Here is a 26,951-nt window from a genome sequence, read left to right on the forward strand (position 1 = left end):
ACTCCTCTGGGTTAAACCAATCTAATGACTCTATCTGGGCTCTTTGTAGGATGAGTAGAATACAAATATGATAAGTAATATTTATGTTGGAATGTGCCCTTCTTGGTAGGCAGGAAGAGATATGCAGAAAAAGGAAGGAGAGGGTGCAAATGTCTCTTCTGACGTCGGTCCCTCTTGTATCTAGTTTAATCTGTTGCTTGACTGAGAATGACAGTCGCTTTTCTCCTGCAAATCAAAGCTTGTTCTCCACCTCACCTTTTTGACCCTTCTCTTCCAGATGTTCATGAGAGCCCAGTTTGACTACGACCCCAGAAAGGACCACCTGATCCCTTGCAAGGAGGCCGGCCTGAAGTTCCAAACAGGAGAGGTCATCGAGATCATCAACAAAGACGACAGCAACTGGTGGCAGGGCCGGCTGGCGGATTCCTCCAGTGGATCAGCTGGACTCATCCCCTCCTTGGAGATGCAAGAATGGTACGTCTTGTTGGATGATGGTGCTGATGATATCCTTGGTTGATTGCATATGGTGCCCCCTTCCAGGCTCCCAGCTGACTCTCTTCTGGCTGCACTCAAGGCAACGAGATTCCCTGCATTGCAAACTGGCCATGTGTGTAAACCTGGCAGGTGATTTCTGTTGACATGAGCACTGTTCAGATGCCAGACATTCCATGCAGCAGCCTTAGGTAGCCATCAGCCCTGGCCTCAGTTTCCCATCCAATGAAATTTGAAGAGCCAACTAACAGGGCATTGAGATGATGGGCTTCTACTAGTGCTTCCTGCTACCACTAGGCTTCAGATGTTGTTGTCTCTGACTGTGGAGGTTCCCTTTAGTAACCATGGATAGTACCACTTCATGAATTGTTTTACACATCTTCTAAGACCACCTGTGCTAGTTCAAGTTCAAGGAACCTTTATTGACATAGTAATAATACAGCGTTGTATAACATGTTCATTCAACCGAATAAGGAAAGAAAACTGGCGTAAAGTTATGGAGATAGATTTAAAAAACATTAAAACAAATTTTATACATTAAAAGGAAGCGAGAAAAGGGGGAGGAAGGTATTGTTCAAGTTTTACTCCTGGAGCTCTGGATTATGTACAAGTCAAGAAATTTAGCCACTGCATTGTTTACCTTGCTGCTGGGATTGTCTAATAGAAGAATAATCTTTTGTAAATTAGGTGCAAGCTCTTTTTTGATCAGCAGGGATGATAATTTTTTGTTTCTGGGTACAGCGTAAAGGGGGCAGTAGAGTAGGATATGTTCTGTGGAGTCTACACAATCTTCACTGCACGTACATAGCCTTTGACGGTAGGGAGTTTTGGTGAATCTCCCTGTTGATACAGCTGACGGAAGAGCATTGCAGAGGGTCAGCATCATCGCTCTTCGTAACCTGGGCACCTCACTACATCCACTAGCAACAAGTGACAGAATTCCAGGAAACAAATACTTCCTTTTGTCTTCTTTGAATCTCCTGTTCATCAACTTCATTGGATGTCTTGGAGTTCTAATATTATGGGAGCAGGAGAAAAAGTCCCCGGCGTTTCCCAGTGTGTAAAGATCTCAGTTGTTGGGAAAAACCTGCACCTGGGCCCAGGAAAGCTGCTGTCAGTCAAGAGCAGGATGCGAGCAGCAGACTGTCTTGATCAGGGGTCTGCAACCTGCGGTTCTCCAGATGTTCGTGGACTACAGTTCCCGTCAGCAGGGGCTGCTGGGATTTGTAGTCCATGAACATCTGGGGAACCATGGGTTCTTGATGAAAAGGCATCATCATGTGCTCATATGTACAATCTGTTAGCGTTGGGGATGAGATGAACTGAGCATTTTAAGTTTTGTCTGACACCTTCTTCTCTCTTAATCTGGTTGATTTCCCCCCCATCAGGCGTGTTGCAAGCACGACCCAAGGCAACCCCGGCCAGGCCCAGAACTGCAGCCCTTTCGGCAAGAAGAAGAAATGCAAAGACAAGTACCTGGCCAAGCACAGTTCAAGTGAGCGGTCTTTAATTTCTCCCCCTTCGCTATCACTCAATCTCCCTCCTTCTCATCAAGTAGGGACTTCATTCTGGCTGAACGGAAGGCCGATTCAGCAACATTGCTGAACCGGGTGTCCGTGCGTGTGTGCATGTGGACATATGTGATTCTCCGCTTCAATTCTCCTATCGTTTTGAGCATGAGCCCAGTCAAAGCTTGCAGTATCAATCTTCGACATGAGTTTCTGGCAAGTTCCATGTATGTGTCCTCTACTCTTTCCTGTGAGTTTGCAACTGAGAGGGCCCGGTGGGTGGTTTTTGCCAGGGGGCTGTCCCTGTTTTTTTATTATAGTTTGAGCATGCAGGCCACAGTATGGCACCTACATGCAGTGGAGCCTTGAAGGCGTTGCTCCATGCAGAGAACTGTCCGCATGGAGTGGCTCACCGCATGGCTTCGGTGACATTTCATCACATTCTTTTCTTAGCAGCGTGTAGCAAGGCAATGAAGAGCTGTGGACGGGCACAGCAAGCTGATCTGCGTGTGCTTTGCTGCATGGGATGCCTCCAAGGTGTTACGTCACTGCCTGCTTGTGAAAATTGGGTCTCGGAGTGAACGAGTGTGAGCAGGTGTCGGTTTTCTGTGGCCTCCTTGTGGGCCAGATGATTTCTCAGATGCTTCGCTGTTGCATTTGCCTTGAGAAGAGCAGCCTTTGAATTCTGCTTACTCAGCAGCTTGCAGGGAGACCTTTATGGATGGGAATTGGATAGCTGTATGATACCTAGTCTGGCCCATAACAAGATACTATATATATCCCTGGTTTAGAGATTTCACTTCAGTCCCTGGGGGCTTTCTGGCTCCATGCCCAGTCTCAGATACGAAAGATGTTGACAAACAGGAGAACCCATCTGAAAGGAAAATGCAAGGCCTTTTGGGATGGATTGTCCTATCCCTGTGAGGCAGGCTAAAGGCAGAGGGAATTGTTAACAGAGCCCACCCTTTCAGGCTGATTCCCTTACACTCACACACACATTATAATTATGCTGTCCCAACATAGCAAATGTTTATGGTGTTTTGAGCAAATATAAAATCAAGATCCTGGAATACTGCTGAAAAGAATGCTGTGTGTTAGAAGAGACTTGCCATCCCTTACAACAGGGGTGCCCCACTCTGGTGCTTCAGGTGTTCATGGACTACAATTCCCATTAGTGCCTGCCATGCCAGCAGGGGCTGATGGGAATTGTAGTCCATAAACATCTGAAGCGCCAGAGTTAAGACACCCCTGCCTTACAGCCTGGAAGTAGGTGGGAGCATATTAAAGAGACTTGCTGGATCAGATCAAAGCCCAGGATTCTGATTCCCACTGTAGTAAACAGTCTCTAGGAAGCCCACAAATGGGGCACGAGGGTCAGAACTTCTTCTGCTATTCAGCCACACGCTGCCTCTGAACATGAAGCTTTCGTGACTAGTTTGGGAGAGAAAGAGAGAGGGAGTTGTATGTGTGTTTAAATGAAAACAGATTCTTGGGATATGACATTGTACAGCCAAGATCAATGTCTATGTAATGCAATCACGGCACACCCATAAGGTCAGTATTGACCAGAGAAGCGCTGGCAACAAAATGACAAAGAATCCATTGTCTGTGTTTGGTTGTAGCATTTCAGACTGTAGGGGGAAACTCATATGATTGAATGTTCCACTGTGCAAAACAATTCCTACCACAAAGAGAAGTTCTCAGGCATCCTTTCCCCCTTACATCTTGTTTTCCATGCCACGAGGGCCTTTCTTTTTCCATACGGAGGGGTATTCAGTCATGAAAGCCCCTGAGCATCCCTGAGACCGGTCTACCAACTCAGCGAGAACTTACCTTTGGTCTCCTAGGACACTGATGGCGAACCTTTTTGAGACCGAGTGCCCAAATTGCAACCCAAACCCCTCTTATTTATCGCAAAGTGCCAACCCAGCAATTTAACCTGAATGCTGAGGTTTTAATTTAGAAAAAAACGGTTGGCTCCCTCTTCTTCCGCCCCACTCACTCGAGCAGGGGCCAGCCTGCTCTAGCCTCCAGCAAGTCCCACGCGCACCGTTCTGTGCCTCTCTAGCATCTCTGCCTCCTCTGCGCCCGCCCCTCGGGCAGCAGCAACCCGGAGCACAGGCACCAGGCCCGCCAGCTGAGTCCTCCCTGCTCACCGCGGTCCGCACATGTTGGTCTCAGTGGCCCAAGCCAGCCTGGATGTGTGTGGGGGAGTGATTTTCTGCCCCCCACATGACGAACTCTGTGTGCGTGCCCACAGAGAGGGCTCCGAGTGCCACCTCTGGCACCCATGCCATAGGTTCGCCATCACTGTCCTAGGATCTCCCAAGCTTCGTGGAGGCCACAGTCTACATGTAGGAATGGTAGGACTCAGAAGGCCTTGATGTCTTTTGATGCTCAGTTCAGTTTTCAATCTTTCTTCTTTTAGTTTTTGACCAGCTGGATGTTGTGTCGTATGAAGAGGTGGTAAGACTTCCAGCTTTCAAGCGGAAGACCCTGGTGCTAATAGGTAATTAAGACAACCCTAAACTTGCAGTGAAAACTAGCAGTGATTCCACGGGACATTCTAGAATTTACAAAAAACCCTCTATGTTAAAGCCATAGAGTGTTAAAATCCTATGATGTCACTTTTGGTTTTCTCTGTGATATCAGCCCTCATTCTGCCCATTTCTTCCTGGGTTGCTGGCTGATCTTTTGCTCCAGTGGGCATTTGGCAGCCCAAGCTGCATCCCAGATTTGAAATGAATTATCCAATCAGATGATTTCATTTAGAGCATCCTTGATTGGCAGCAAATTTGTTCACCCTCCATCCCATTGACAGGGCTGGATACCATCAGCCAAATGTCCAGTGTGCCCAATTCCTGAAGGAATTTTGATATCACAGAAACTTGTTCATTGGGATGCAGATCATCTTGGGTAGGAGGGAGGTCTTAGGCCCCTTCTGCAGACGCAGAATAACGCACTTTCAATCTTTTGCAATCGTTTGCAAGTGGATTTTGCTATTTCACACAGTAAAATCCAGCTGCAAAGTGCATTGGAAGTGGATTGAAAATGCATTATTCTGCCTGTGCGGAAGGGGTCATAGGATTGAGTTTCTTTTCCAAAAGAGGCTGGAGTGGGAAGTTGACTCCGTGTGCCCTATTGATAAAAATAAAAAGGTGACTTGTACATGCTGGCTAGATTTGCTGCTTTTTCTGGGGCAAAAGAAAAATAGTGTTACGGTGTGGACTTTGGAGCTGGACAGAATTAGATTTGCGGTTGACAGCATGGTCCATGGCATAGTTATGGGGTGGGGGTGGGGGACAGCATGGTGATAGAGCATCTGCTTGTCATTCAGAAGAACCCAGGCTCCATCACCAACATCTACAGCAAAAAGGATGGAGTGCTGAATGATATGAGAAACCCCTGGGACCCCAGAGAGCCACAGCCAGTCAGAGTAGACAAGACAGATTCGGTGTGAAGCAGCTTCTTGGGATGAGGGGCAAGTGAAAGGGGACACCTTTCACCGACCACAAATGGAGGCTCTTCAGATGTGGAAGTGGGGGCTGAGGCTGATTTCTTCCTCTTTATCTCTGTCCTCTTTGACCCCAGGGGCCAGTGGGGTTGGCCGGAGCCACATTAAGAACACCCTGCTCAGCAAGAATCCTGAGAAGTTCGGATACCCTCTACCATGTAAGTGTGCCCCCAAACCTTGTTTTGCACTGTGACATCTGTCTGGGGTCCTATGAGCCCCTTACAGAAGACGGCTGGCTCACGGCTGTAGTGTGGTGTATACTGTGGTGAGTTTTGCTGCCTGCCAGCTCTTCAGGGCTGCATCAGGCTGATTTGGCCCAAAAGCAATGCCTGATTTGAATGTGGGGTGAATGCAGGTGGGTAGGTCCCCGGAATGGCAAAGGATGAAGTCTGAAACTCAGGCTGGGAGGCTGCATGTGAGAAAAAGCAGTTGACTGTTTTGAATGGGGTAAGACTGTGAATTGGCTCATAGTGAAACCGTTCCTCCACGGAGCATGGGATGGCATATATAGTTTCCTCTTCCTCCTGTTACCTTAATGATGACCCTGCGAGGTAGGTCTAACAGGCCCAGAACCATCTAATGAGCTTCTCTGCAAAATGGGACAATAATCCAGCACTAGGACCGTTAGACTAAATTCTGTTTCTCTCTGCCATTTTGTAGGCTTGCTTCTTTCTCACTTTATGCACGGTTTGTAATTTGTAAATAAAGCCAAGGCAGCAAAGACACAGGAAGTCTTCAGTATTGCTCTATCCCAGGGGTAGGGAACCTGCGGCTCTCCAGATGTTCAGGAACTACAATTCCCATCAGCCTTGGTCAGCATGGCCAATTGGGGCTGATGAGAATTGTAGTTCCTGAACATCTGGAGAGCCGCAGGTTCTCTACCCCTGCTCTATCCAAAGTAAACAACACTAATTCTAAACACACACACTAGGGAGTTAAATCCCATTGAATTTAGGCAGAGACTTCCTAGAGTGGCTAGGAGTATGTTGGCAGCAGAGGCATGGGTGGGGGGGGGAGAGGAATGGCACCCGGGGCAACACCTGCTCAGGGCACCCCCCACCCCACTTACCTTAATTGGCTGGAGCCTTCCGTGGGCTGCCACTCAGCCCCGCCCCGGCGATCCTTCAGCCAGCAGAGGCTCAGCAGGCTGAAGGAACAGCCTGGCGGGGCGGGACCGAGGGGCACCCGGCAGCAGAGCAGCTTGGCAGGGCCAAGGGGAGGGGTCCCCACATCACCAGCTGGTGTGCGCCTGAGAACATGTGATCCCACAAGACCCCATGAGCGCTCCACCCCTGGTTACCAGCCCATTAGTGCCATCTTGAGAACATCTCACCCTGCTTAAGGGGAAATAGGGGAGCGTGTGATCCTTGCTTGCCATCTGGGTCAAAATCCAGCTGGCTGGCCCTTCTGAGACCATACCCTGAAGTTGTGTCCTCCCTCATTAACTCAGACTGACTCTGTAGGCAGAACTGTCCTTGTTTGACAGCGGCCTGATCTCCTCCCCCACCCACCCCATCACTGCTGCCCTTGCCTTTTGCAGATACCACTCGGCCCCAGAAGAAGAATGAGGTGGACGGGAAAGACTACCACTTTGTTTCCACGGAGGAGATGACTAAAGACATCTCAGCCAATGAGTTCCTGGAGTTTGGGAGTTACCAGGGCAACATGTTCGGCACCAAATTTGAATCTGTGCACAAGATCCACGAACAAGACAAAATTGCCATTCTGGACATTGAGCCACAGGTAAGTGCTTTTTTTTTCTGCCAGAAATAAAATATAGCTTGTAAGGATTAGCAGTGACATTGAATCTAGCAATTGAGAAAGCTCTCCTTGAGCAGGGGTTAGTTAGAACATTCAGAATAATGAGAATTATAACTTCAGTTTAACTCTTTGGTGAGAGAGATACTCTTTTTAAAAAAAAGAAAGTTGAAACAGGTTGTTGTTTCCTGGCTGTGGTCTGGTAGATCTTGTTCCTAACGTTTTGCCTGCATCTGTGGCTGGCATCTTCAGAAGTGTATCACAGAGAGAAGTGTATTACACACTGCAGTTGAGTCCGGCTATACAATACAAAGTTGAAACTAATCTTGTACTAAAAGTTAGTAATCGAACCAAGAAACATTGTAGAGGGGCCCGTCCTGAGCACCAGAGACCACCTCTTAACTGCTCCTCATTCTCCATTTTCTTCCAAAGACTTTAAAGATCATCCGCACGGCTGAGTTCTCACCTTTCATCGTGTTCATTGCTCCCACAGACAAGGATCAGGTAGGGGGGTGTTCTATGGGGTGGGTGAGGTGCTGCTTGAGTGATATTGTACCCAACTGAAACATCTAGCTTGGGGGGAATACATTCTGAGCTTAATGCTTAAAGAACTCCAACACATTGCAAAGGGTTCTGGCTTATACTTGGGGTTCATGCTGTGCGCTAGACTTATGGGACCACTCTGTTGCCTAGTATTCATGAAATGAGTGCGTTCAACCAACACACACACAGCCCATGGCTGATTTTCCCCTAGCAACCTGTACCTTTAACACAGTGGTCTTCTACTATGCCTTTGAGCTTGATCAGTGTCCAAGGAAATTTAAAAGTCTGAAGACTCCTACACTAAGCCATTTTTTAGCCCTCCTCTCCACCCACACAAGGTAATTATACCTGTATCCCACTTTCTTCTGTGCAACTGAATGTGATGTATGTTGAGTTTCTGGCAGAATCCCCATGCAGGCAATGAGTGGATTTCTCCATTAAGCTCAGTCATCGTATCATACGCCTGCAGACAAAGTCCTACAGAGGAGAGGTCTTTCCTTCAAGGCACAGCTAGAGGGAGAAACTGAATTGATTGAGGCTCATTCAGTCCAACTTGGATGTGGACACACGCTGAGATGTGGGAGAGCACTTCACGGCAGTTCCAAATGCCAAAATTTCACTCAACATGGGGGCGGCCGGGAGGGGGGGGGGGGAGACGCACACACCACAGGAGGAAATCTACTGCCTACACAGTTGAATCACTGCCTTCATCTATATTCAGAGCCCAGCAGTATTCTTTTCAGCATAAAAATGAGTTCCTCTCTCTCTCCCCCCCACCCAAGTATTCTCAGCATTTAGACTAACAGTGTTTTTCCTGGTCTCCGCACATTTGGGCACCAGGCGTAGCCGGTATCAGAATTTCATAGGGAGAAGTTGAACCCCTTCCTGTGCAGGCACAAGTCTGAAAAATACACAAATATCTGCCAATTGTTTGGTTAACACAAGTCACAGAATTTTAGTAAGGAGTAGGGGGTAGGAGAGAGGTTGAACATGTTGGATTTCTAGTACAAGATTGCTGGAGACAGCAACCTCGCTTTGATCCAGCAGGAATAAATCCCAAAGTGGCAGTTTAATGAGTCTTCTGTTTGCCTTACAATTGAATACAGGAGATGGAGCAGACTTAACTCAGCGAGGGAAAGTACAAAACTGATTAAGTCCACCAAGGGCTACCGGTTCTTAGATACAGAAAATGATGGAGCCGGACTCCAGATAGTGCTGCTGTTTTATGATTTTTAAAAGGCAGTCATTTCCTGTTGCTATTTGAACAGCCCTCAGTACAGATCAAAATCTGTTTTGCAGATTTGATCCGTTTTACAGATCAAAACCTTTGGACTTTCCTAATTGACCCTGAACCAGTTTAACAAAGTTCACTTTGATCTGACTTCTTGAAAGATCCTGCATCTAAGCTCCGGGGTATTCAAAGCACATTCTGGCGACGGTGGTGTAGATTGCTTTCGCTACCGCCTGACTTTTCTGCAAAATGCATGCACAGCTAGAAGCCACAACAGAGCCATTGAACTCACCTTACACTTGAGATCTTAGCTGTCCAACTTCTGTCGCTAACCCCCCATCTCTCCTGTGCAGTCGGAAGCTTTGCAGCAGCTGCGGAAGGATTCGGAGGCGATCCGGAGCAGATATGCTCACTACTTTGACCTGTCGCTGGTAAACAACGATGTGGACGAGAGCCTCCAGCAACTCCAAGCGGCCTTTGAACGGGCGTGCAGCTCAACCCAGTGGGTTCCTGTTTCTTGGGTGTACTGAGCTGCTTTGGAACTGGTGGCTGTTCCCAGGAACCCCTTCAGTACAGCATGTCAGAGACGAGGACCACCACCGCCCCGCCCTCCTCCTCCACCCACAGCCCCTTCGCCTTTCCCTCAGAGCACCTCTTGCTCGGTAACTGCCAAGGCAAGAGTTTGATCTTCTTCTGTAAGCCTCAGCAGCTACAAACACCTACAGAGAGGTAAATCTGTCTTTGTGGCCTGCATGGAACCGTGTAAGCCCCGCACTCTTGTAGCTCACAGGTAATGGTGCAGCAGGAGGCAAGGAAAGCAAGGGAGGGAACATCTTTCACGAGGCACGACCACCAAGGTGTCACCACAAGCAACACTAAGAGCACAACTGGGTCTGAAAGCCATAAGCTGCAAAGGTCCTTCTTGTCATACAGCCATACGAAATCAGTTTCTCCCAACAGAGCACCACTGGTTGCATTTGGGAATCATTTTACACTTAACTGGACTTTGGGATGGCGGGGGAGGCAAGCAGTCGTACTCCTGTACCGGTTGGGAGATCTGTTGTCAGAGGCAGGTGGGGAAGAACAGGGGCTTGGGCCACAGAACAGAGGTCACCAAATTTTAAGCTAGGGTCAGGTAACAACCACTAGCCAGGCTACAAGGTGACCCTTTCAGTTTCCCGATGCTCAGCTCTGTGAACAGGTAACCGCAGCATGCTCTCCTAAGGCGGGCAAAAACATTGTGGCATTTTAACAGCTAAGGTTTGTTAAAAGATAAACTCAGTGTGTCCAGCTGAAGCTTATCTTTCAATGAATGTTAGCCTTTAAGGTACCTACAAAGCGAATGGGACCCCCTCCCCACCCCCCAATCTCTGCCTTTACCAAGATTATGAATGTAGAGCTTGTTACAGTCTCCCCTTCATCTGCCAACCAGAGCTTTGGATGGTACAGCCATTGTCAAAGGGATCTAACTTTAACTTTAAGGTGGTTGCTCACTTTTCATCTTGAGAAACCATTTTGATGTGTACTCTCTCCCTGGATTCTTCTCGAGAACGGAATGCCAAAAAGAAAAGTCGAAGAAGTGCAATAGAGACCTTTGGTCAAGTCCATTACAGGGAAAAACAACGAGCAGCAATAAAGCATCTGAAAAGTACTGTGTCCCATTTTGTGTTGCTCTATATTAGATGGCTGAATGCAGAGGTGGGATCCAGCAGGTTCTCACCAGTTCCCGAGAGTGGGTTACTAATTATTTGTGTGTGCCGAGAGGGGGTTACTAGTTGGGTCTGCTTTTCCGTTAGAAATTCCATTAGGTCCAAAAATCATAAAGTCCTATTGTTTCCTATGTGGCTGGTTAGCGAAGGTAGAAAACGGGATAATTCTCCCTGTTGGGCTGTTTTAAAAACATGTTTTAGAAAAATGGTAAAGTTCCTTGTTTAAGGAAAGTATCCTTCTTTTGATTTCTAGAAACAAAATTAAGTATTTGAAAGTATTAAGTATTTGACAGGCAGTCAATTAGAGGAGAAGTAGTTGTTTCTGTTGGCAGTAGATAGGACTTGCTATAATGAGTTTAAATTATGGACAGAAAGATACCAGCTGGAAATTAGGAACTTTTTTTTACAGTAAGAGTTTTTTTACAATAACAGAGAAATTATTAATGCCCTGCCCCCGGAATGCCGAACCCCACTCCGTTGTGCCCTGCCCAGCCCCATTGGCGCTATGCCACTGTTTGAATCCCACCACCTTGGGAACCTGTTACTAAAATTTGTGGATCCCACCACTGGCTGAATGGCCTTGACCCATGAGCAGGTAGGGACTGAGCACCTGTGTGAGTGCTGTCAAGTTCACCTGATTCATGGTGATTCCTTAAAGGGTTTTCAAGGCAAGAGTCAAGGGGGGGTGGTTGCCACTGTGTATGGGCTGACAGAGTTCTGAGAGAACAGTGATTGTCTCAAGGACACCTAGCAAGCTGCATGTGTTGAAATCAGTTCTCCAGATAGGAGTTGGCCCCTCTTAACCACTACACCACATGGGCTGTCATCAACCCTTACAGGTTGAAGTGTCCTCCTCCGCCCAGCTTTTTAGGCAGCATCACATTTGTGGGGGATGGGTCCCAAACTTCTACAATTACACACTTTCACGTGGAAACTTTACAGGGTCGCTTTGGCCACTGACAGCAACATACATCATTCCTCCAGCTAAAATGCCACTACAACTAGAAATCCCACTTTGGGAAACTCGAGTCTTGACCATAGAGTGTGATCAACAAGATACGCAAAACAGCACAAAAGATGTTTATAGCAGTTTTTAATATAAAAAATAGCCTCCTTTTAAAACTCAACTTTGGTGCTCTGTCCAGCAATGGAGAGGGGAAAACAAGGGCCTACATTACCTGGGCCCCAGATAGTGACAGCAGCGTTCAGAAGACACCAACCTCTGCAGACGGGCACGAGCGAAGCAGTATGCTCTGCCTCCCCTCCTCAGTCAGAACAGTCCTCCTGTTTTTGTTCTGGGATCAGGACTGGCGGATAAGCAAACTTTTGCCTGTGCATAGCTTTAGATTCCCTTTCCAACTGGGCCCAGCCAGAACAGGAAGGTACCTGACAGGATAACCTGGACAAGGGTGATTGGGACCAAAAAAAAGGGGAGCTTGCAAAGGATAGGCGAGGGAAACAAGACCCTGGCATTGTCATAACCAAAGTTTACGTTTTTGCTAACAAAAGGAGTTTTTTTGCTTAAAAAACAATCCGGGGGGGGGGGGGAGGGGGTACCCTGAGAGGGAAATGTTTGGACTCGGTTCAGTAGAGAGTCAAGGCAAGCAAAAGGAAATCACAAGGAAAGGATGAAAACTAACAAGAGTTTCTAATAATTTGGACATCCGACAGCCTCTCTTTGTTCTTTGCCCCCAACCAACAGCAAAGCGGCTGAGGCCACCCAGCAGACATTACAGAAGAAATTGCCAAACAGGGAGAAGAGGGGGAGAGCAGGGACTCCGCAGCTGCTGGCAAATTCAAGAGCTTTCCCTTATTACCCCCTCCCCATCCCCACACACACAAGAGCCTCTCAGCTCATCGCAATTCTCCCTGCAGAAACAGCATAGTCTGTGGGGGAGCTCTGCTGCCCCAGTTCCTTTGGCTGTCCTTACAACAGGACAGAGGGAACTTGCCAGGTATGTGATACGCTGGAGAAGCTGAGTCTCTGCAAGCTGATCCGGTCTGCAGCTTCCATTTTGGATTCCTCCTTTCCTCATCTGGTCCAGGTTCCCTGCTCAAGCTGGTTATGCTGAACTCTCCTCTATTTCTTCTTCTTCTTTTTTCTTCTTCTTTTTCTTCTTCTTCACGCTTGTGTCACTCACCTGGGGAAGGACAATTACAGAACGTGTACAACTGGCTCAAGACTATGGGCTCTGCTAGCTTCTTGCAACTTCTAGTAACGAGGATTTAAAAGCATGCCTTTGGTTCTGTCTACAAAGGAGTGTCCCGTTTCCCCATCCCTTAATACCAAGACCAGGCAGACCTGAGGCTCGGTTTTCACTTGGTGCCTCGAAAGGTGATGTCTGGCATGCATAAACAGGCCACCATAAGAATTTTCATGCTACCCCAAAATCCAATGCCTTATCTCTAGACCTAGTTCACGCACGCAGGCACCATTTATAAAGTACAGAGCCATGCAAGTTTCTGGGAGCGCCCCCCCCCCCCGAATGTTAGGAGCTGTTGGTCACAAAATGGTTGCTCGGTGGATGGAGCCAGTCACAAAATGGTGGCTTGTACAAAAAATCAGCAGATTTTAGAGCAAGACTGCAGTGCTTGAGTGAAGCACACAGACGTTCCCAAACGAGCCAATAGTAGCTTCGATCTGCAAATTCTCCCATCTGCAACTGCACACATCGAGAGATCCCTCCCCCTGATTGTGTAAGAAAGAGTCCTACCATTTCAGTCACCTCGCCGCTACTCTCAGCAGATTCCATCTTCCTCTTCTCTTTCTTCTTCTTTTTCTTCTTCTTGATCTCTGCCTGCGGCTCTGGAGAAGTTGAGGGAGTAGAGGCTGCCTCTCCGGGTTCTCCATCACTCTCTGGCTCCCTTTTTCTCTAACGGGAAGAAACCCAGGATCAATCAGACACAGGCTGGCCAGGACACTGGAGAAGCGTGCTCCTTGAAGATATTATTATGTTATTATTATTTATAAGTTTTCTTATACTGCCCATTCTCCGAAGGGCTCTGAGCGGTGAACAGTAAAGCCAATAGATAACACATAAAATACAGTAATAAAATAAACATATAAACATTAAAATTGGTTAAAATGCAGCAGCAGCAACACGTACAAATTTCTGTTCCACATTAAGGAGGCAGATGGGTGTCTGACAGTATCATTGGGTTGCTCCAGCAGCCTGTGCCCCCCCCCCCCCTTTAACAGTAGCTTTGTCTGAACAGCTAGCAGAAGCTATCCTGAGACTGTTGTGTGCCCTTCTACTTGGGGGAAAAGACCCTGTATGTAAGCACTACTAGCATCAAATTGGCAGTAAGGCATTGGGTGTGATGACAGCCAAGTGCACGCACACACTTTGTGGAGGTTTTTTCCTGAAACACTGCTAGGCTGCTGGATGCTTTTTAGGGCCATGATTTATTAAAAAGGTAGAAGTTAGCTGACAAGCCTCCCTCTTACTAAAACAAAGACATACACCCCCTTCTCTCCGAAAACTTCTTAAAAGAAGCCCACAAAGTTAAATAAAATAATAAAAATGAAATCAGGATTATTAAAATAAAACCAAGTCAGCATAAATATTCAGCAGCCTAAAATTATATTCATGGAAGTGTCTTCAAGCTAGCAGCAGGCCACAGAAATTCCCACGCCAAGAGGGATAAGATGCCAAACGCTCAAGAACCAAACCAACCTTCGTTGCTCTCTCTGGCTCCGCTTTGACAGCTTCCTCTGCTACCTTCTCCTTTGCAGCAGCCCTAAGAAGAAACAAGAATCTGGTTGCCTTCCTTCAGCTGCTACTCTTGTATGCAGGGGCGTAGTGGTTAAGAGCAGGTGCACTCTAATCTGGAGAACCAGGTTTGATTCCCTGCTCTGCCACTTGAGCCGTGGAGGCTTATCAGGGGAACTAGATTAGCCTGTGCACTCCAACACACGCCAGCTGGGTGCCCTTGGGCTAGTCACAGCTCTATACAGCTCTCTCAGTCCCACCCACCTCACAAGGTGTTTGTTGTTTGGGGGGAAGGGAAATAAAGGAGACTGTAAGCCCCTTTGAGTCTCCTTACAAGAGAGAAAGGGGGGTATAAATCCAAACTCCTCTTCTTCTATCAACCTTCAGTGAAAATCCCTTGCTTTTGAGAAAAGACCCTCCCCTGCGTCTGGTGTATGGAAAGCTGGTAGCCACACCCAACTGCAACAGGCTAGGAGGCAGCTTTCCCCAGTTTAATTTGGCAGGCTGACTCCCTCTAGAGCCATTGAAACGAGGCTAAAAAGGGATAACTGCCTGCTCAGCCCACTCAGAAAGGCAGCTCTCGCTCGCCCTCTATACCTAGCCAATGTCTTCGCTAACAGCCTAGGCTTCGGAGACCCAAAATATCCCTGGACTCAAGGTGGCAGCAGAGAGCAAGAAACAGTCGACATTACCTACTGTAGTCCACGTAGTCCTTCTTCCAGGACTGTGGGGTTTTGTCGTTTGGCTTGCCGTGGGAGTCCAAAAGGCCTTGCTTGATCATCATCTTTTTCTGAGAAGCCTGGAGAAAGAGCAAGCAGAAGGGAGTCAACTCCTCCAGCTAATAGTGATGAATGATTGTTCACAGCAGGATATTGGCCATAAAACTAGGCACACAGTAACTGGAAGATTGTTCTACCTGTCTTGCCACCCAGGGGAGTTATGGATGCAGCTCTCAGCCTTACTGAATTGGACGGAGCAGCATGTTCTGTGACACTTCTCACCCCATACCTCTACCACAGGTTTCAGCTGGCTCGGCACTGCCAGCAAGCACAGCCCTGACCATTGTCTCTATCTCTGCGGTCACCAACCGAGAACAGAAATCCTCTTAGAAAAGGACCACCCGCTTTAACTCGTCCCATGACCTGCAGCCATCTACAAAATTTCCCCAGAGATTTATCACCCAGCGTGAGTCTAGTTCTCAAACCTTGCCTGATCCATCTGGACTAGAGCCATCAGTCTTGGGTGGTAGATGTGTGTCATCTTTGCACAGAGCGCTCAAGAAGTCTACAGTGACATCATATGGCTCAGCCCAGAGAGACGATCCGCAAGCGAAAGCTATGGCCAGAGAGCCAGCCGATTCTGAGATCACGGGATAACCAAGGTCTCGGTCTTGAGAAAACCAACACCACAAGGAGGCAGCTGAGCCAAACAGCCAGGATCTGCCATAACAACCAGGAGGCCAAAGCAAAGCCTTTCATGCAGTCCAAACACTGGAGAAGCCAGACCACACACGCCTGGGCAAAGTGAGCTACAGACCCAAAGACCTCTCCATAATTTACAGCTCCTGGTGCAGGTGAGTGAGCCAGACCCATCCCCAAGATGTACCTTTGGGCCAAGCCCCCACTTGCGAGGGTAGGTATCTCGTTCCATGATCACACGCTTGATCTTCGCCACAACGCCGTGGTCGCAGGTGGAGATCACCGCAGTCGTCATGAGGGCAATGGCTGCCAGAAGAGAACAAGCTGAACATCCCAAAGCATGACCACAGCACAAGCTTCCACATCACCAAACCACAGGGCCGGCCACGCAAGCAGTTATTTTGGCCTGACAGGACTAACGTGGGCTGATCACTTCTCTAAACCAGGGGTCTGCAACCTCTGGCTCTCCAGATATTCATGGACTACAAATCCCATCAGCCCCTGCCAGAATGGCCAATTGGCCATGAACATCTGGAGAGCCACAGGTTGCAGACCCCTGCTCTAAACCAAGAGGCAAGCACACCTCTTCTATCCCTGGGTTACAACAGGTCATGTAACGATTAGTTAGAGAATTAATTTCTCAAGAGTTTTGAAGCCATGAAAAAGCCCTGCATTTCTGGAAAATACTGAGCTACTGCTTTAACAAAGTAGAACACATCCTTTATAGCTTCGTTAACATAGAGCCGTGGTGGCGAACTTTTGGCACTCCAGATGTTATGGACTACAATTCCCATCAGCCCCTGCCAGCAATTGCCATGCTGGCAGGGGCTGATGGGAATTGTAGTCCACAACATCTGGAGTGCCAAAGGTTCGCCACCACTGACATAGAGGATTGTATAGTCTGGCATATTTATAAAACTTCAATTATACATGGCTTAAGTTTCCCAAAAGCAAAATTGCAAATACACTCAGTACTAAGGCAGTGAGCTGCAAACATTTTCACCCTGCGCTGCCTTAGTACATGTATTTTAGTGTCTGCTCTCTGAAAGGTTGGAAACAAAGTTGAAAAATAGAAGACACATTTTTTATAAGAAAAGGAAGTGTGCTGTTTGACCATAAATCCTTACTGGGGGGCCGGGGCGACGGCGAAGGGAAGTAAGGTGTAGAATGCATACCCATGAAGACATTTGAAGAGAACAAGCAAATAATAGAGGTAATGTACAGATTTCTTTCTTTCTTTTTTTAAAGTGCAACAGGAGCAAATCCCCTCCCGCAATACCTTCATTAATGGCTATTGTCAGAGAAAAGGACCTTGGAGCTACATGTGATCAGACAGTTTAATTCTTCTTGGTTAAGCCAGAGTCCCACAGTAAAGGGGTTCTGGCTCTGCTTGTTCTGCACAGATCCTTCCAGCAGCCAGCCGAACCCCCACCACAGCCCCCAGAAGAACACTGCAAGGCTAGGGGGAGTCCGGAGGCCACAGAGCATCAGGGCCCTAGAACAGGGATCCAGATGTGGCAGGAAGAGAAGAACAGCAACACTCAGAGAATGGATAAACATCATCATCACTTCACATGCTCCATGGGCAGGTGGGCCAGAGGAGGCACCCTCACCTAGGCAGAGGAATGAGTGGATTCCTCTCTGCACCCTCAGTCCATTTACACCCCGCCCCCCCCCCCCCCACACACACACCACCTTTCATTAAAAGCCATCATACATGCACTGTAAAGGTGCATTTGGTAAAAAAAAGATAACTGCCTTTGTTCAGTTGGTCATCTGGAATAGGCTGCAACCCACACTATTGTTCATCAAATATGTTGGCTACTTTCTCACTTTGGACACAACAGCAACGGATCCACAATGTGCTTGATTCGCCACTAGGTGTCACTGGAGCGCCATCAGCACAAGACAGCAACACCATCAGAACCGACAGGAACTATAAATCACTGATATTTCCAATAAACGGCAGGCCTTGGCAGTTCTGCACACACACTTAACACTGGTAATGAGCAAAAGAGGAAGAGAACATTGATAGGAGCGCATTTTCACTAAGGACAGACAGCTCACAAGAGTCGTAAGACACTCTTTCCTTGGGCATCAAAAGAACGCAGCATAAGGAGAAACAAAGATATTTCTCTGATAATGAATTTTCATCCTTACGTCGTTCAGGAAACCCGGGCATGTCAGCAGTCATAATAAAGTATGGGACAGGCCTAGCATCTCATTAGTGGAGCACCTGCTTTGATGCAGAATGTCCCAGGTTCAATCCTTCAGCTTGAGGAAGGGAAGACCTTTCCACTTAGAAGTTCCAGCTGTGACACACAACTCAGGGCTAGCGGAGGCAACTAATGATCTGTGTCAGGGGTCTGCAACTTGCGGCTCTCCAAATGTTCATGAACATCTGGAGAGCTGCAGGTTGCAGACCCCTGTGTCAAGCAGCATCAGAGGCTTCCCTTCTGAAAAGCGCAGTTCAAACCAGAGCTCCTGCTAAAACGCTACGCCTAGGAGAGACGCTGGCTGACATCCCACCTGTACAGATGGCCTCTCCTTTAGTGGTGATAACGACAATCTCCTGGTTGATTTCTATGCCATCTTCATACCGCAACAGGCCGGGCAGCATGATTTTGGCACCGTAGCAAATGGCATTCACCTGGACAGAAGGACAGAAAAGAAGATTTAGGTCTATTCGCTGATGTCAGCCCTAGCATGATTTCCCTAAGCAGGTGTCACTGGAATATCCTCGGTTTCAACTAACATGCCCTGTTTCAGAGGGTGGTTCTGTTGGTCTGCAGTAGATCTAGATTCAAGTGCAATGGCATCTCAAAGATGAACAAGAGTTTGGATTTATATTCCCCCTTTCTCTCCTGCAAGGAGTCTCAAAGTGGCTTACAAACTCCTTCCCTTCCTCTCCCCACAACAAATACCTTGTGAGGAATGTGAGGCTGACAGAGTTTTGAGAAAACTGTGACTAGCCCAAGACCACCCAGGAGGGGTGGGGAATCAAACCCAGTCCAATAGATAAGAGTCTGCTGCTCATGTGGACTAGTGAGGAATCAAACTTGGTCTTCCAAATTAAGAGTCTACTGCTCCTAACCTCTGCATCATACTGAGACTCCCCAAAACTTATACCTTAAAAACCTTCGTGGTCTCTCAGGTATTACTACTAGACTCAAATCTAGCTCATCCCCTTCTATGTAACAGAAGCTAAGAAGAACGTCACACTCTGACCAAGAACAATACTGCACAACAGCACCGTGCCTTGTACCTTTACCTCAATTTACTTCTGCAAAACACCTGCCCTGCAGCTTCCTGCACCTGGCACAATAAGTTCTCTTGCAACCACTAAGAGAACTCCTGCAGCAATAAACAGTGAAACCAATGAGATGAAAGGCAAGACACGGTATCTGAAGTTTGGCTCTCCAGACTGGAAACCTCTCCCAGTCAAGCTCCTTGAAGACACAAGGTAAGCCAGCAAGAGACTGTGATGTCACCGACGGGAAGCCCCAGGGACTCACCGCGCTGTCTTTCATCACCAGCCGCTTGTGGGACGTCAGCAGCTTCTCCAAGGGGAAGATCACCCTTCTGAGGTAAGTCTCGTCCTTGTTGTTGTCATATTGCCACTGAGCATCCAGCACATCATGCATGGTCACCATGTGGTCCTAGAAGCAGACAGTCATTAAGAGTTTCTAAGAGATCCAACAGAAGGGTAGTGTCCACCATGGAACAGGCTAGGAACTTGGGCAACGGCAAATGGGGACAGAGGATTAAGCAACTATTGGCTAAAGCCCCATGTTGCAATTCCATGCCAATTACTGCCTCAAATTCTGATACCTCATATGATCTGTAACACTGAGCCTGACAAAGGCCACAAATGCCGTGGTACCTGCCATTGAGTTTTCTGGTGACCTTCGGTTGAGCTCATCCTGTCTTCCTTCCTTCTCAACAGAGAAGGAGGTGCCTCAAAACAGCCCAAGAGAGGCCGCCTTGGTGTCTGCATTGAGCACCCATCCAGAAACAGCGGACTCCATAATAGGCAGATGCTTCAGCTGGAACCTCCTAACATTTTGTGGACCTTTGTGGCAAGCCCTGTCAGACACTGTTTCCATGGCAGCCATTTTGTGACTTGTTGCATCCACACCATGGCAGCCATCTTGTTGGTGTGCCTACTATCTGCTGTCAAAATTTCCAATGTGTCCACAGGTTACAGCTGTCCCAGAACTGCAAGAGAAATAAATCTTCACGGAAGCAGCCATCAGTTCAGACATGGTGACCATCAATGGTTGTCGTCTCCTCCTCTGCCCAGAGAACTGTTAACAGTTTTCATTATTCCAACTCTCCCAGTTCGAGAGGTGCAAGCAAAACAGAGTCGTGGCAGTGAGCAAATGGCCACCTACTAGAGCGGGGGTCTGCAACCTGTGGCTCTCCAGGTGTTCATGGACTACAATTTCCATCAGCCCGGATTTGTAGTCCATGAACATCTGGAGAGCTGCAGGTTGCAGACCCCTGTACTAGATCCACAGGGGCTTCAGTGGAAGTCTGCTGCTGCCGGGTCTCTTTCACTTTTAACTATCAAACCAGCACTGCCAGAGAGACCATATAGTTAATCTCAATGAGCTGTCAGGCAACTGTGTGGACTAGGAGAGGAAGCTGGCAAGAATGCAAACTCCCCACGTTCCTCTGCTCCCAACTATATGCTGTCCCAAAGTTTAATTACCAGACCAAGGACGCAACCCTGGACTGAACTCAACACTTTGGATAGCAACATCCGTAGGCTCCGAAGACATAGCAGCCCCTCCTGCAACACACCTTTTCTCCCATGACCCCAGAGCGGACTCGCCGAAGCTCCTGCATCTGTCCCCCAACGCCTAACAATAAGCCCAAGTGGACGCACAATGTTCGGATGTAGGTCCCAGCTTCACAGCTCACCCAGAAGATGCCTGAGAACAAAGTCGGATGAAAAAGCAGATGGTAGTCAAAGAGTTCTTTTGTTTTTGCAAAGATCCCAACCCCAACAAGACGTGCCTGCAAGAGCCATCAGCATTGGGTGATAGATGTTAAGTCATCTTTGCACAGTGTGCTAATGTCATCTCTTTTACATCATTTGGCTCGGGGGGGGGGGGGGGGAGAATGCTCAAAGAAATTAACAAAGCAAAGACTCAAAGCTCATTTATGAAGAAGAGGAGGAGCTGCTTTTTATATCCTGCTTTTCTTAACCATAAGAAGAAGAGGAGGAGGAGGAGTTTGGATTTATATCCCCCCTTTCTCTCCTGTAGGAGACTCAAAGGGGCTTATAATCTCCTTGCCCTTCCCCCCTCACAACAAACACTCTGTGAGGTGGGTGGGGCTGAGAGAGCTCTGAAAAGCTGTGACTAGCCCAAGGTCACCCAGCTGGCGTGTGTGGGAGTGCACAGGCTAATCTGAATTCCCCAGATAAGCCTCCACAGCTCAAGTGGCAGAGCGGGGAATCAAACCCGGTTCCTCCAGATCAGAGTGCACCTGCTCTTAGCCACTATGCCACTGCTGCTCCTCAAGGCAGCTTGTGAGCTCCTTTTCCTGCTTCTCCCCACAACAGACACCTTGTGAGGTAGGTGGGGCCGAGAGAGTTCTGAAAGACCTGTGACTAGCCCAAGGTCACCCAGAAGGCTTCAAGTGCAAGAGTGGGGAAACAAATCCAGTTCACCATAGTAGAGTCTGCTGTTCTCAACCATTACATTATGATGCTGCTCTGGAAACTTAATTAAACTCAAAGGACCCAGTGTGAGATTTCCAGATTTTAAGCTGGTAACAAGGGAGGGCCTCTGGCCCAATCTCAAATGGAAAGCATCTTTTCATAAGCTCTATAAGTGAACCCAAGATGTGACTAAAATGTCTCAATAAAAGCTATGATTTAGACATGTCTGCCCAACAGTAGTAAAAGGGGGAAAAGTAATTGTCTGATACGCCCCGCCCCTTTCAGACCAATGTGTTGTGTCATTGTCCTTACCCAATCTTCTTTCAGGATCATATTCTATCAATTTGCTCTCATAGATGGTCCGGACTCTAAGTTGCCTCTTCACTGCAGCAATGAGGGGGGGCCGCTGGAAGAGGGCCCCTGTCAGCGTTTCTATAGCCTATGTAAGGAAACAGACCAGTGAACGACTGCCATGCCACAAAGTTCTTCCCCACGTGCTCTCACACACCCCAACAAGGAGTTCAGTTCTCCAAAACACAAGCCCATTTTTTTAAATCAGTGCAGGCTCACAAACTATTTTATGCACTTGAAAGTACTTCCTTTTAATATGTCAAAGAAGAGCTCACTCCAATGGCTGCCAGGAACCCTGAGCATGGATCCGAACATGGATCCAACAAAACCAACCCAGTTTAACAAGCACCAGTGTAAGAGCCATGCTAATATGCAGGCAGGAGCTCCGTGGCTCAGAGGGGTAAGCTGCAGCGCTGCAGTCAAAGTTCTGCTCACAACCGGAGTTCGTCCCCCAGAGAAGTTGGGTTTCAGGTTACTGGTTCATGTTGACTCAGCCTTCCAAGGACAGTAAAACGAGAACCCAGCATGCTGGGGATAAGGCGTAACAACTGGGGAAGGCAACAGCAAACCATCCCGTAAACATAGCTTGCCTAGTAAACATTGTGATGTGATGTCACCCCTGATGGTTGCACAGAGGACTACTGTTACCTTTTAATATGCAAACAGACTTGTCTCTTCCAGTGCCTACAAAGCAGATATTCTGCTTCCAAAAGGCACTGCATGAAGTCACTGAGTCTCTGGGGTTTCAAACTGTAGTAGGGAGAGAGGTTTCATGGGCTTTGCCAGTGGTCAGAAGGGGTTGTTCATCCATGCTGAGACAGAGGCCCTTGAGGAGGGTCTTCAACTCTGCTTTCTATCTCCTCTCTGCAAACAGCAACCCCCACAACTGACAGAACACTAGAAGGTGGCTGACAGCTGCGACAGCGCAAGGAGCCTAGAACAGGCAACCATGTACTGCAGACAGGAGAGAACAGGGACCCTCTGGGTATGATGCAGGCCCAGAAAGCTTCTCCTGTTCTTTGCAGATGAGTCTCCATGTTCTTCAAAAACCCAGAATCAGACCACTCCCACAGCAAAGGACAATCTAAAAGCAAAGGATTTGAACTGTGATTCCTACAGTACCTAATAGGAAACTAGAATTTCATCCAAGCATGTTTCGTTTTCCTAAGAAAAGTTTCTTCATTGTGGGTCATTAAATCTGGATTCTGTGTACAAGCACAGGCAGCGATGGAAAGTGATGTCAAGTTGTCACTGACATATGATCTCATAGCACAGTGATGGCAAACCTTTTTGAGACCGAGTGCCCAAATTGCAACCCAAACCCCACTTATTTATGGCCAAGTGCCAACCCAGCAATTTAACCTGAATGCTGAGATTTTAGTTTAGAAAAAACGGTTGGCTCCCTCTTCCTCCGCCCCGCTTGCTCGAGCAGGAGCCAGCCTGCTCTAGCCTCCAGCAAGTCCCGGGTGCACCTCTCTGTGCCTCTCTAGCATCTCTGCCTCCTCTGAGCCCGCCCCTCGGGCAGCAGCAACCAGGAGCACAGGCACTAGGCCCGCCATCTGATTCCTCCCTGTTCACCGCGGTGCACGAATGTTGGTCTCAGTGGCCCACGCCAGCCTAGATGTGTGTGGGGGAATGATTTTCTGCCCCCCACATGACGAACTCTGTGCGCACGTGCCCACAGAGAGGGCTCCGAGTGCCACCTCTGACACCTGTGCCATAGGTTCGCCACCACTGTCATAGCATTTTCAAGGCAAGAGAACAGCCACTATCTGGGTAGCAACTTCTGGGTGGCCTCATCTCCATAATCAGGGTTGACCCTGCTTAATTTCCAAAATCTGACACGGTTGGGTTAGCCTTGGCAATCCAAGTCAGGGTTTCAACACTTGCTGCTGAGTTTTATTTCTCACAGAGAATCAGCCACAGAAAATAAAAGATGAGACCAAGGTGGACGGTGCAAAATGAATAAAAATATTTTTATGCTCAGATAAAATTCCCTACAAGTTTTGCTCAAGAGGCTTCTTCAGGGGAACCAATTTTGCAGAGTTTTGCCAAAGAATATTATTAATTCAGCAAGTTTTGCTTCTCAAAATTATTTTTCAAAGCACACCCAAGTCCCTAGTTCTCACAAGAAGTTTTGGATTCTCGGCCAACCCTTCTTGCTACCACGCATGGAAGCAGAATTATAGGCAAATTAAAATGCTCTGAGCAGTCTGATTTCTGCAGCTTCAATAGTGTCGGTAATACAGAGTGCATGCTATCACTTAATAGTACAGAGCCCCTGCCCCCACCCCTCAGGCACATTTCTAACCCTTTCACAGGTACTGATCAACACCTGCACACCACCACCCAAATCTGGTCATCAACAATCATTTCAGTTCATGTTTATACCTCCACCAGTGAGTGGGCAAATGAAGCTCAATTCCCTGCTTTGCAGAGACTTACCCTTGAAAGCTGAACCTCACTCTCAATTGCATTGTGCAGCCGAACGATTCCCACATACTCTTTGCCTGGAAGACGACAAAAGAGTAGTCAGGACAGGCCACTGGAATTTTACTGTCCCACCACCATGCAGGTCATCACACTGTTTCAATGCCTGATGATACACATCCTTCCTTTGAACAGATACAGCCCTTGACATACCTGCACTTTGCTGAGACTTCACCAATCGCGTTGCTCGCTCAATGCACACAATCAGACACCCTGTCACTTTGGGGTCCAGTGTACCGCTATGCCCAGTCTTCTCAACTCGGAGGATGCGGCGGACCCAGGCCACCACCTCATGGGAGGAAGGGTTGGAGGGTTTATCCAGATTGATGAAGCCCGTTCTAGGAGAAAACCACAGTGAATGGCACAAATTATATACGTAAACAGCCCGCTTCATTTCATTTCTGGCAGAATAGCAAGCCTGTTGCTTGGGAATAGAGAATCTACACTTTTTGTGTCTGGCCTGCTTCTAAGCCTGTCGAAGGACAAGCATACATTTTCCACCCAAAGATTTACTGAACGGAAACAATCCTTCACAAGAAAAACACTGATTGATAAATACATTAATTAAAGCAGCTAACAAGCCCTGTCCTGTTGTGCATCTGGAATGCTCTGGTACCAAAGTAATATCTATTCCAAGAGACCAGAAACATAGGTCACCGCAGAAACTAATAGCAGGACTTGGTATAGAAGAAGAGAAGAGTTTGGATTTATATCCCCCCTTTCTCTCCTGTAGGAGACTCAAAGGGGCTTACAATCTCCTTGCCCTTGCTCCCTCACAACAAACACCCTGTGAGGTAGGTGGGACTGAGAGAGCTCTGAGAAGCTGTGACTAGCCCAAGGTCACCCAGCTGGCGTGTGTTGGAGTGCACAGGCTAATCTGAATTCCCCAGATAAGCCTCCACAGCTTGAGCGGCAGAGCGGGGAATCAAACCTGGTTCCTCCAGATTAGAATGCACTTGCTTTTAACCACTACGCCACTGCTGCTCCTGTCATATATTGTGCCAAATCTTAAGATGTAACCAACAACTGAGGAAGAAAAAGAGCCAGGGATCTTTCCACCATGCCCAGCTCCAGCTGAACACCACCACCCCGCCCCCCCGCTTCCCAATAACAATCTGCAATTGCTGCTAAAGCTGCGGGTTAAAAAGAAAGTAGTCAGGGATCCCCCAGTATCATGCCTGGATCCAGGCCTAAAAACGGCCTTTCCAATCACTTGGAATTAAACTCTGCAAGCTGCTTAGGAGCTCCCATCTTTGGAGGGAAAGCAGAATGAACAACTTTTAAAAGAATAAGATTGAACTATTAGGCTCATTCCGCACATGCAGAATAATGCACTTTCAAACTGCTTTCAGTGCTCTTTGAAGCTGTGCGGAATGGCAAAATCCACTTGCAAATAGTTGTGAAAGTGGTTTGAAAACGCATTATTTTGCATGTGCGGAAGGGGCCTTAGTGTTTTTTCTCTAGTATCCCCAAGCCTGGAACCATGATTGCAAATGATTACTCCTTCCCACACTAATGTAAGTGGGTGCAGACTGGAATAATTCTGCATAATAGTGTGCCAATAAGTCACATGGTGCGGTGTGGTGAGTATACTGAATTTTATTTTGACCGTACCTTACATACTCAGCGATCTCCCTTTTTAAAGGATTACAACCAGAAGGAAGGGGTGTGTAGTGTGCAGTCCTCACATTCAACTTGTCAAAGTTCTGCAAAACCCAAACAAAAACCATTTATGTTCTGCTGTGTAGACTTCTGCACAAGAAAGGGCATAGCACTGAAACCTCCCCCTTCTTCCTACCACCACACATATTTCAATTGATCTCTGCCAGCAAGAAGGTTTAGTGTTCATTTAATGAAAGTCCGACATTTCATGAGCAATTGGGAATACTGCATTAAGCTTCAACTCGCTTAATCCTTTTTAAGAAGTGTTGGGGCAGCAAAGAGTTGGCTGTCCACCAGGAGTCACAACTTTGTCTTTGCTAGCAAAGTGGAAAAGTTTCATAAGAACATAAGCAAGAGCCTGCTGGATCAGACCAGAGTCCATCTAGTCCAGCACTCTGCTACCCGCTGTGGCCCACCAGATGCCTTTGGGAGCTCACATGCAGCACGTGAAAGCAATGGCCTTCTGCTGCGGTTGCACCTGGTCTGCTAAGGCATTTGCAATCTCAGGTCAAGGAGGATCCAGATTGGTAGCCATAGATCGACTTCTCCATAAATCTGCCCAAGCCCTTTTAAAAGCTATCCAGGTTAGTGGCCATCACCACCTCCTGTGGCAGCATATTCCAAACACCAATCACATGTTGTGTGAAGAGATGTTTCCTTTTATTAGTCCTAATTCTTCCCCCCAGCATTTTCAATGAATGCCCCCTGGGTTTAGAATTATATGAGAGAGAAAATTTTCTCTCTGTCAACATTTTCTACCCTATGAATAACTTCAATCATATCCCCCCTCAGAGTCCTAAACGCTGCAGCTTCTCCTCAAAAGTTTCAAAGCAGCTTACAAACTCCTTTCCTTTCCCCACAACCGACACCTTGTAAGGTAAGTGGAGCCGA

General features: G+C 47.7%; 2 protein-coding genes and 4 non-coding genes across 6 annotated transcripts; 1 reads left to right on the forward strand and 5 right to left on the reverse strand.

Annotated features, from left to right (window-relative positions):
* Positions 1-270: 270 nt before the first annotated feature.
* Positions 271-10,697, forward strand: MPP1 (MAGUK p55 scaffold protein 1). Its single transcript, XM_048514007.1, has 7 exons — positions 271-474; positions 1,881-1,987; positions 4,429-4,509; positions 5,592-5,672; positions 7,055-7,257; positions 7,705-7,776; positions 9,400-10,697. Exons 1-7 carry the CDS (start codon positions 278-280, stop codon positions 9,574-9,576), a joined length of 918 nt encoding a protein of 305 aa, XP_048369964.1. The 5' UTR covers positions 271-277; the 3' UTR covers positions 9,577-10,697.
* A 1,134-nt stretch (positions 10,698-11,831) lies between these two features.
* Positions 11,832-26,128, reverse strand: DKC1 (dyskerin pseudouridine synthase 1). The gene is made up of 12 exons (XM_048514037.1): positions 26,013-26,128; positions 24,552-24,736; positions 24,354-24,418; positions 21,870-21,996; positions 20,693-20,823; positions 19,402-19,545; positions 18,416-18,536; positions 16,074-16,192; positions 15,161-15,267; positions 14,433-14,496; positions 13,470-13,628; positions 11,832-12,896 (listed from the first exon to the last, which is right to left on the reverse strand). The coding sequence occupies exons 1-12, from the start codon at positions 26,126-26,128 to the stop codon at positions 12,819-12,821; spliced, it is 1,416 nt and encodes a 471-aa protein (XP_048369994.1). The 3' UTR covers positions 11,832-12,818.
* LOC125443185 lies at positions 15,696-15,772 on the reverse strand. The gene has a single exon (XR_007246086.1). It is a non-coding gene; the product is annotated as a small nucleolar RNA SNORD83 (small nucleolar RNA).
* On the reverse strand, positions 17,211-17,460 carry LOC125443195. The gene has a single exon (XR_007246094.1). It is a non-coding gene; the product is annotated as a small nucleolar RNA SNORD17 (small nucleolar RNA).
* Positions 20,512-20,643, reverse strand: LOC125443194. Its single transcript, XR_007246093.1, has one exon. It is a non-coding gene; the product is annotated as a small nucleolar RNA SNORA36 family (small nucleolar RNA).
* On the reverse strand, positions 20,916-20,992 carry LOC125443187. The gene has a single exon (XR_007246088.1). It is a non-coding gene; the product is annotated as a small nucleolar RNA SNORD83 (small nucleolar RNA).
* Positions 26,129-26,951: the final 823 nt, after the last annotated feature.

This window comes from Sphaerodactylus townsendi, linkage group LG13 (genome assembly GCF_021028975.2).
Source record: "Sphaerodactylus townsendi isolate TG3544 linkage group LG13, MPM_Stown_v2.3, whole genome shotgun sequence".
Classification (NCBI taxonomy): domain Eukaryota; kingdom Metazoa; phylum Chordata; class Lepidosauria; order Squamata; family Sphaerodactylidae; genus Sphaerodactylus; species Sphaerodactylus townsendi.

Coding starts and splice junctions, on each gene's coding strand:
- MPP1 (XM_048514007.1), top strand. CDS start 278: ATGTTCATGAGAGCCCAGTTTGACTACGACCCCAGAAAGGACCACCTG. Junction 1,988..4,428: donor CCTGGCCAAGCACAGTTCAA/GTGAGCGGTCTT, acceptor TTCTTCTTTTAG/TTTTTGACCAGCTGGATGTT. Junction 7,777..9,399: donor CTCCCACAGACAAGGATCAG/GTAGGGGGGTGT, acceptor TCTCCTGTGCAG/TCGGAAGCTTTGCAGCAGCT.
- DKC1 (XM_048514037.1), bottom strand. CDS start 26,128: ATGGTTTTTGTTTGGGTTTTGCAGAACTTTGACAAGTTGAATGTGAGG. Junction 20,824..21,869: donor TGATCCTGAAAGAAGATTGG/GTAAGGACAATG, acceptor CTTTGTTCTCAG/GCATCTTCTGGGTGAGCTGT. Junction 19,546..20,692: donor CTGGGGTCATGGGAGAAAAG/GTGTGTTGCAGG, acceptor GTCTGCTTCTAG/GACCACATGGTGACCATGCA.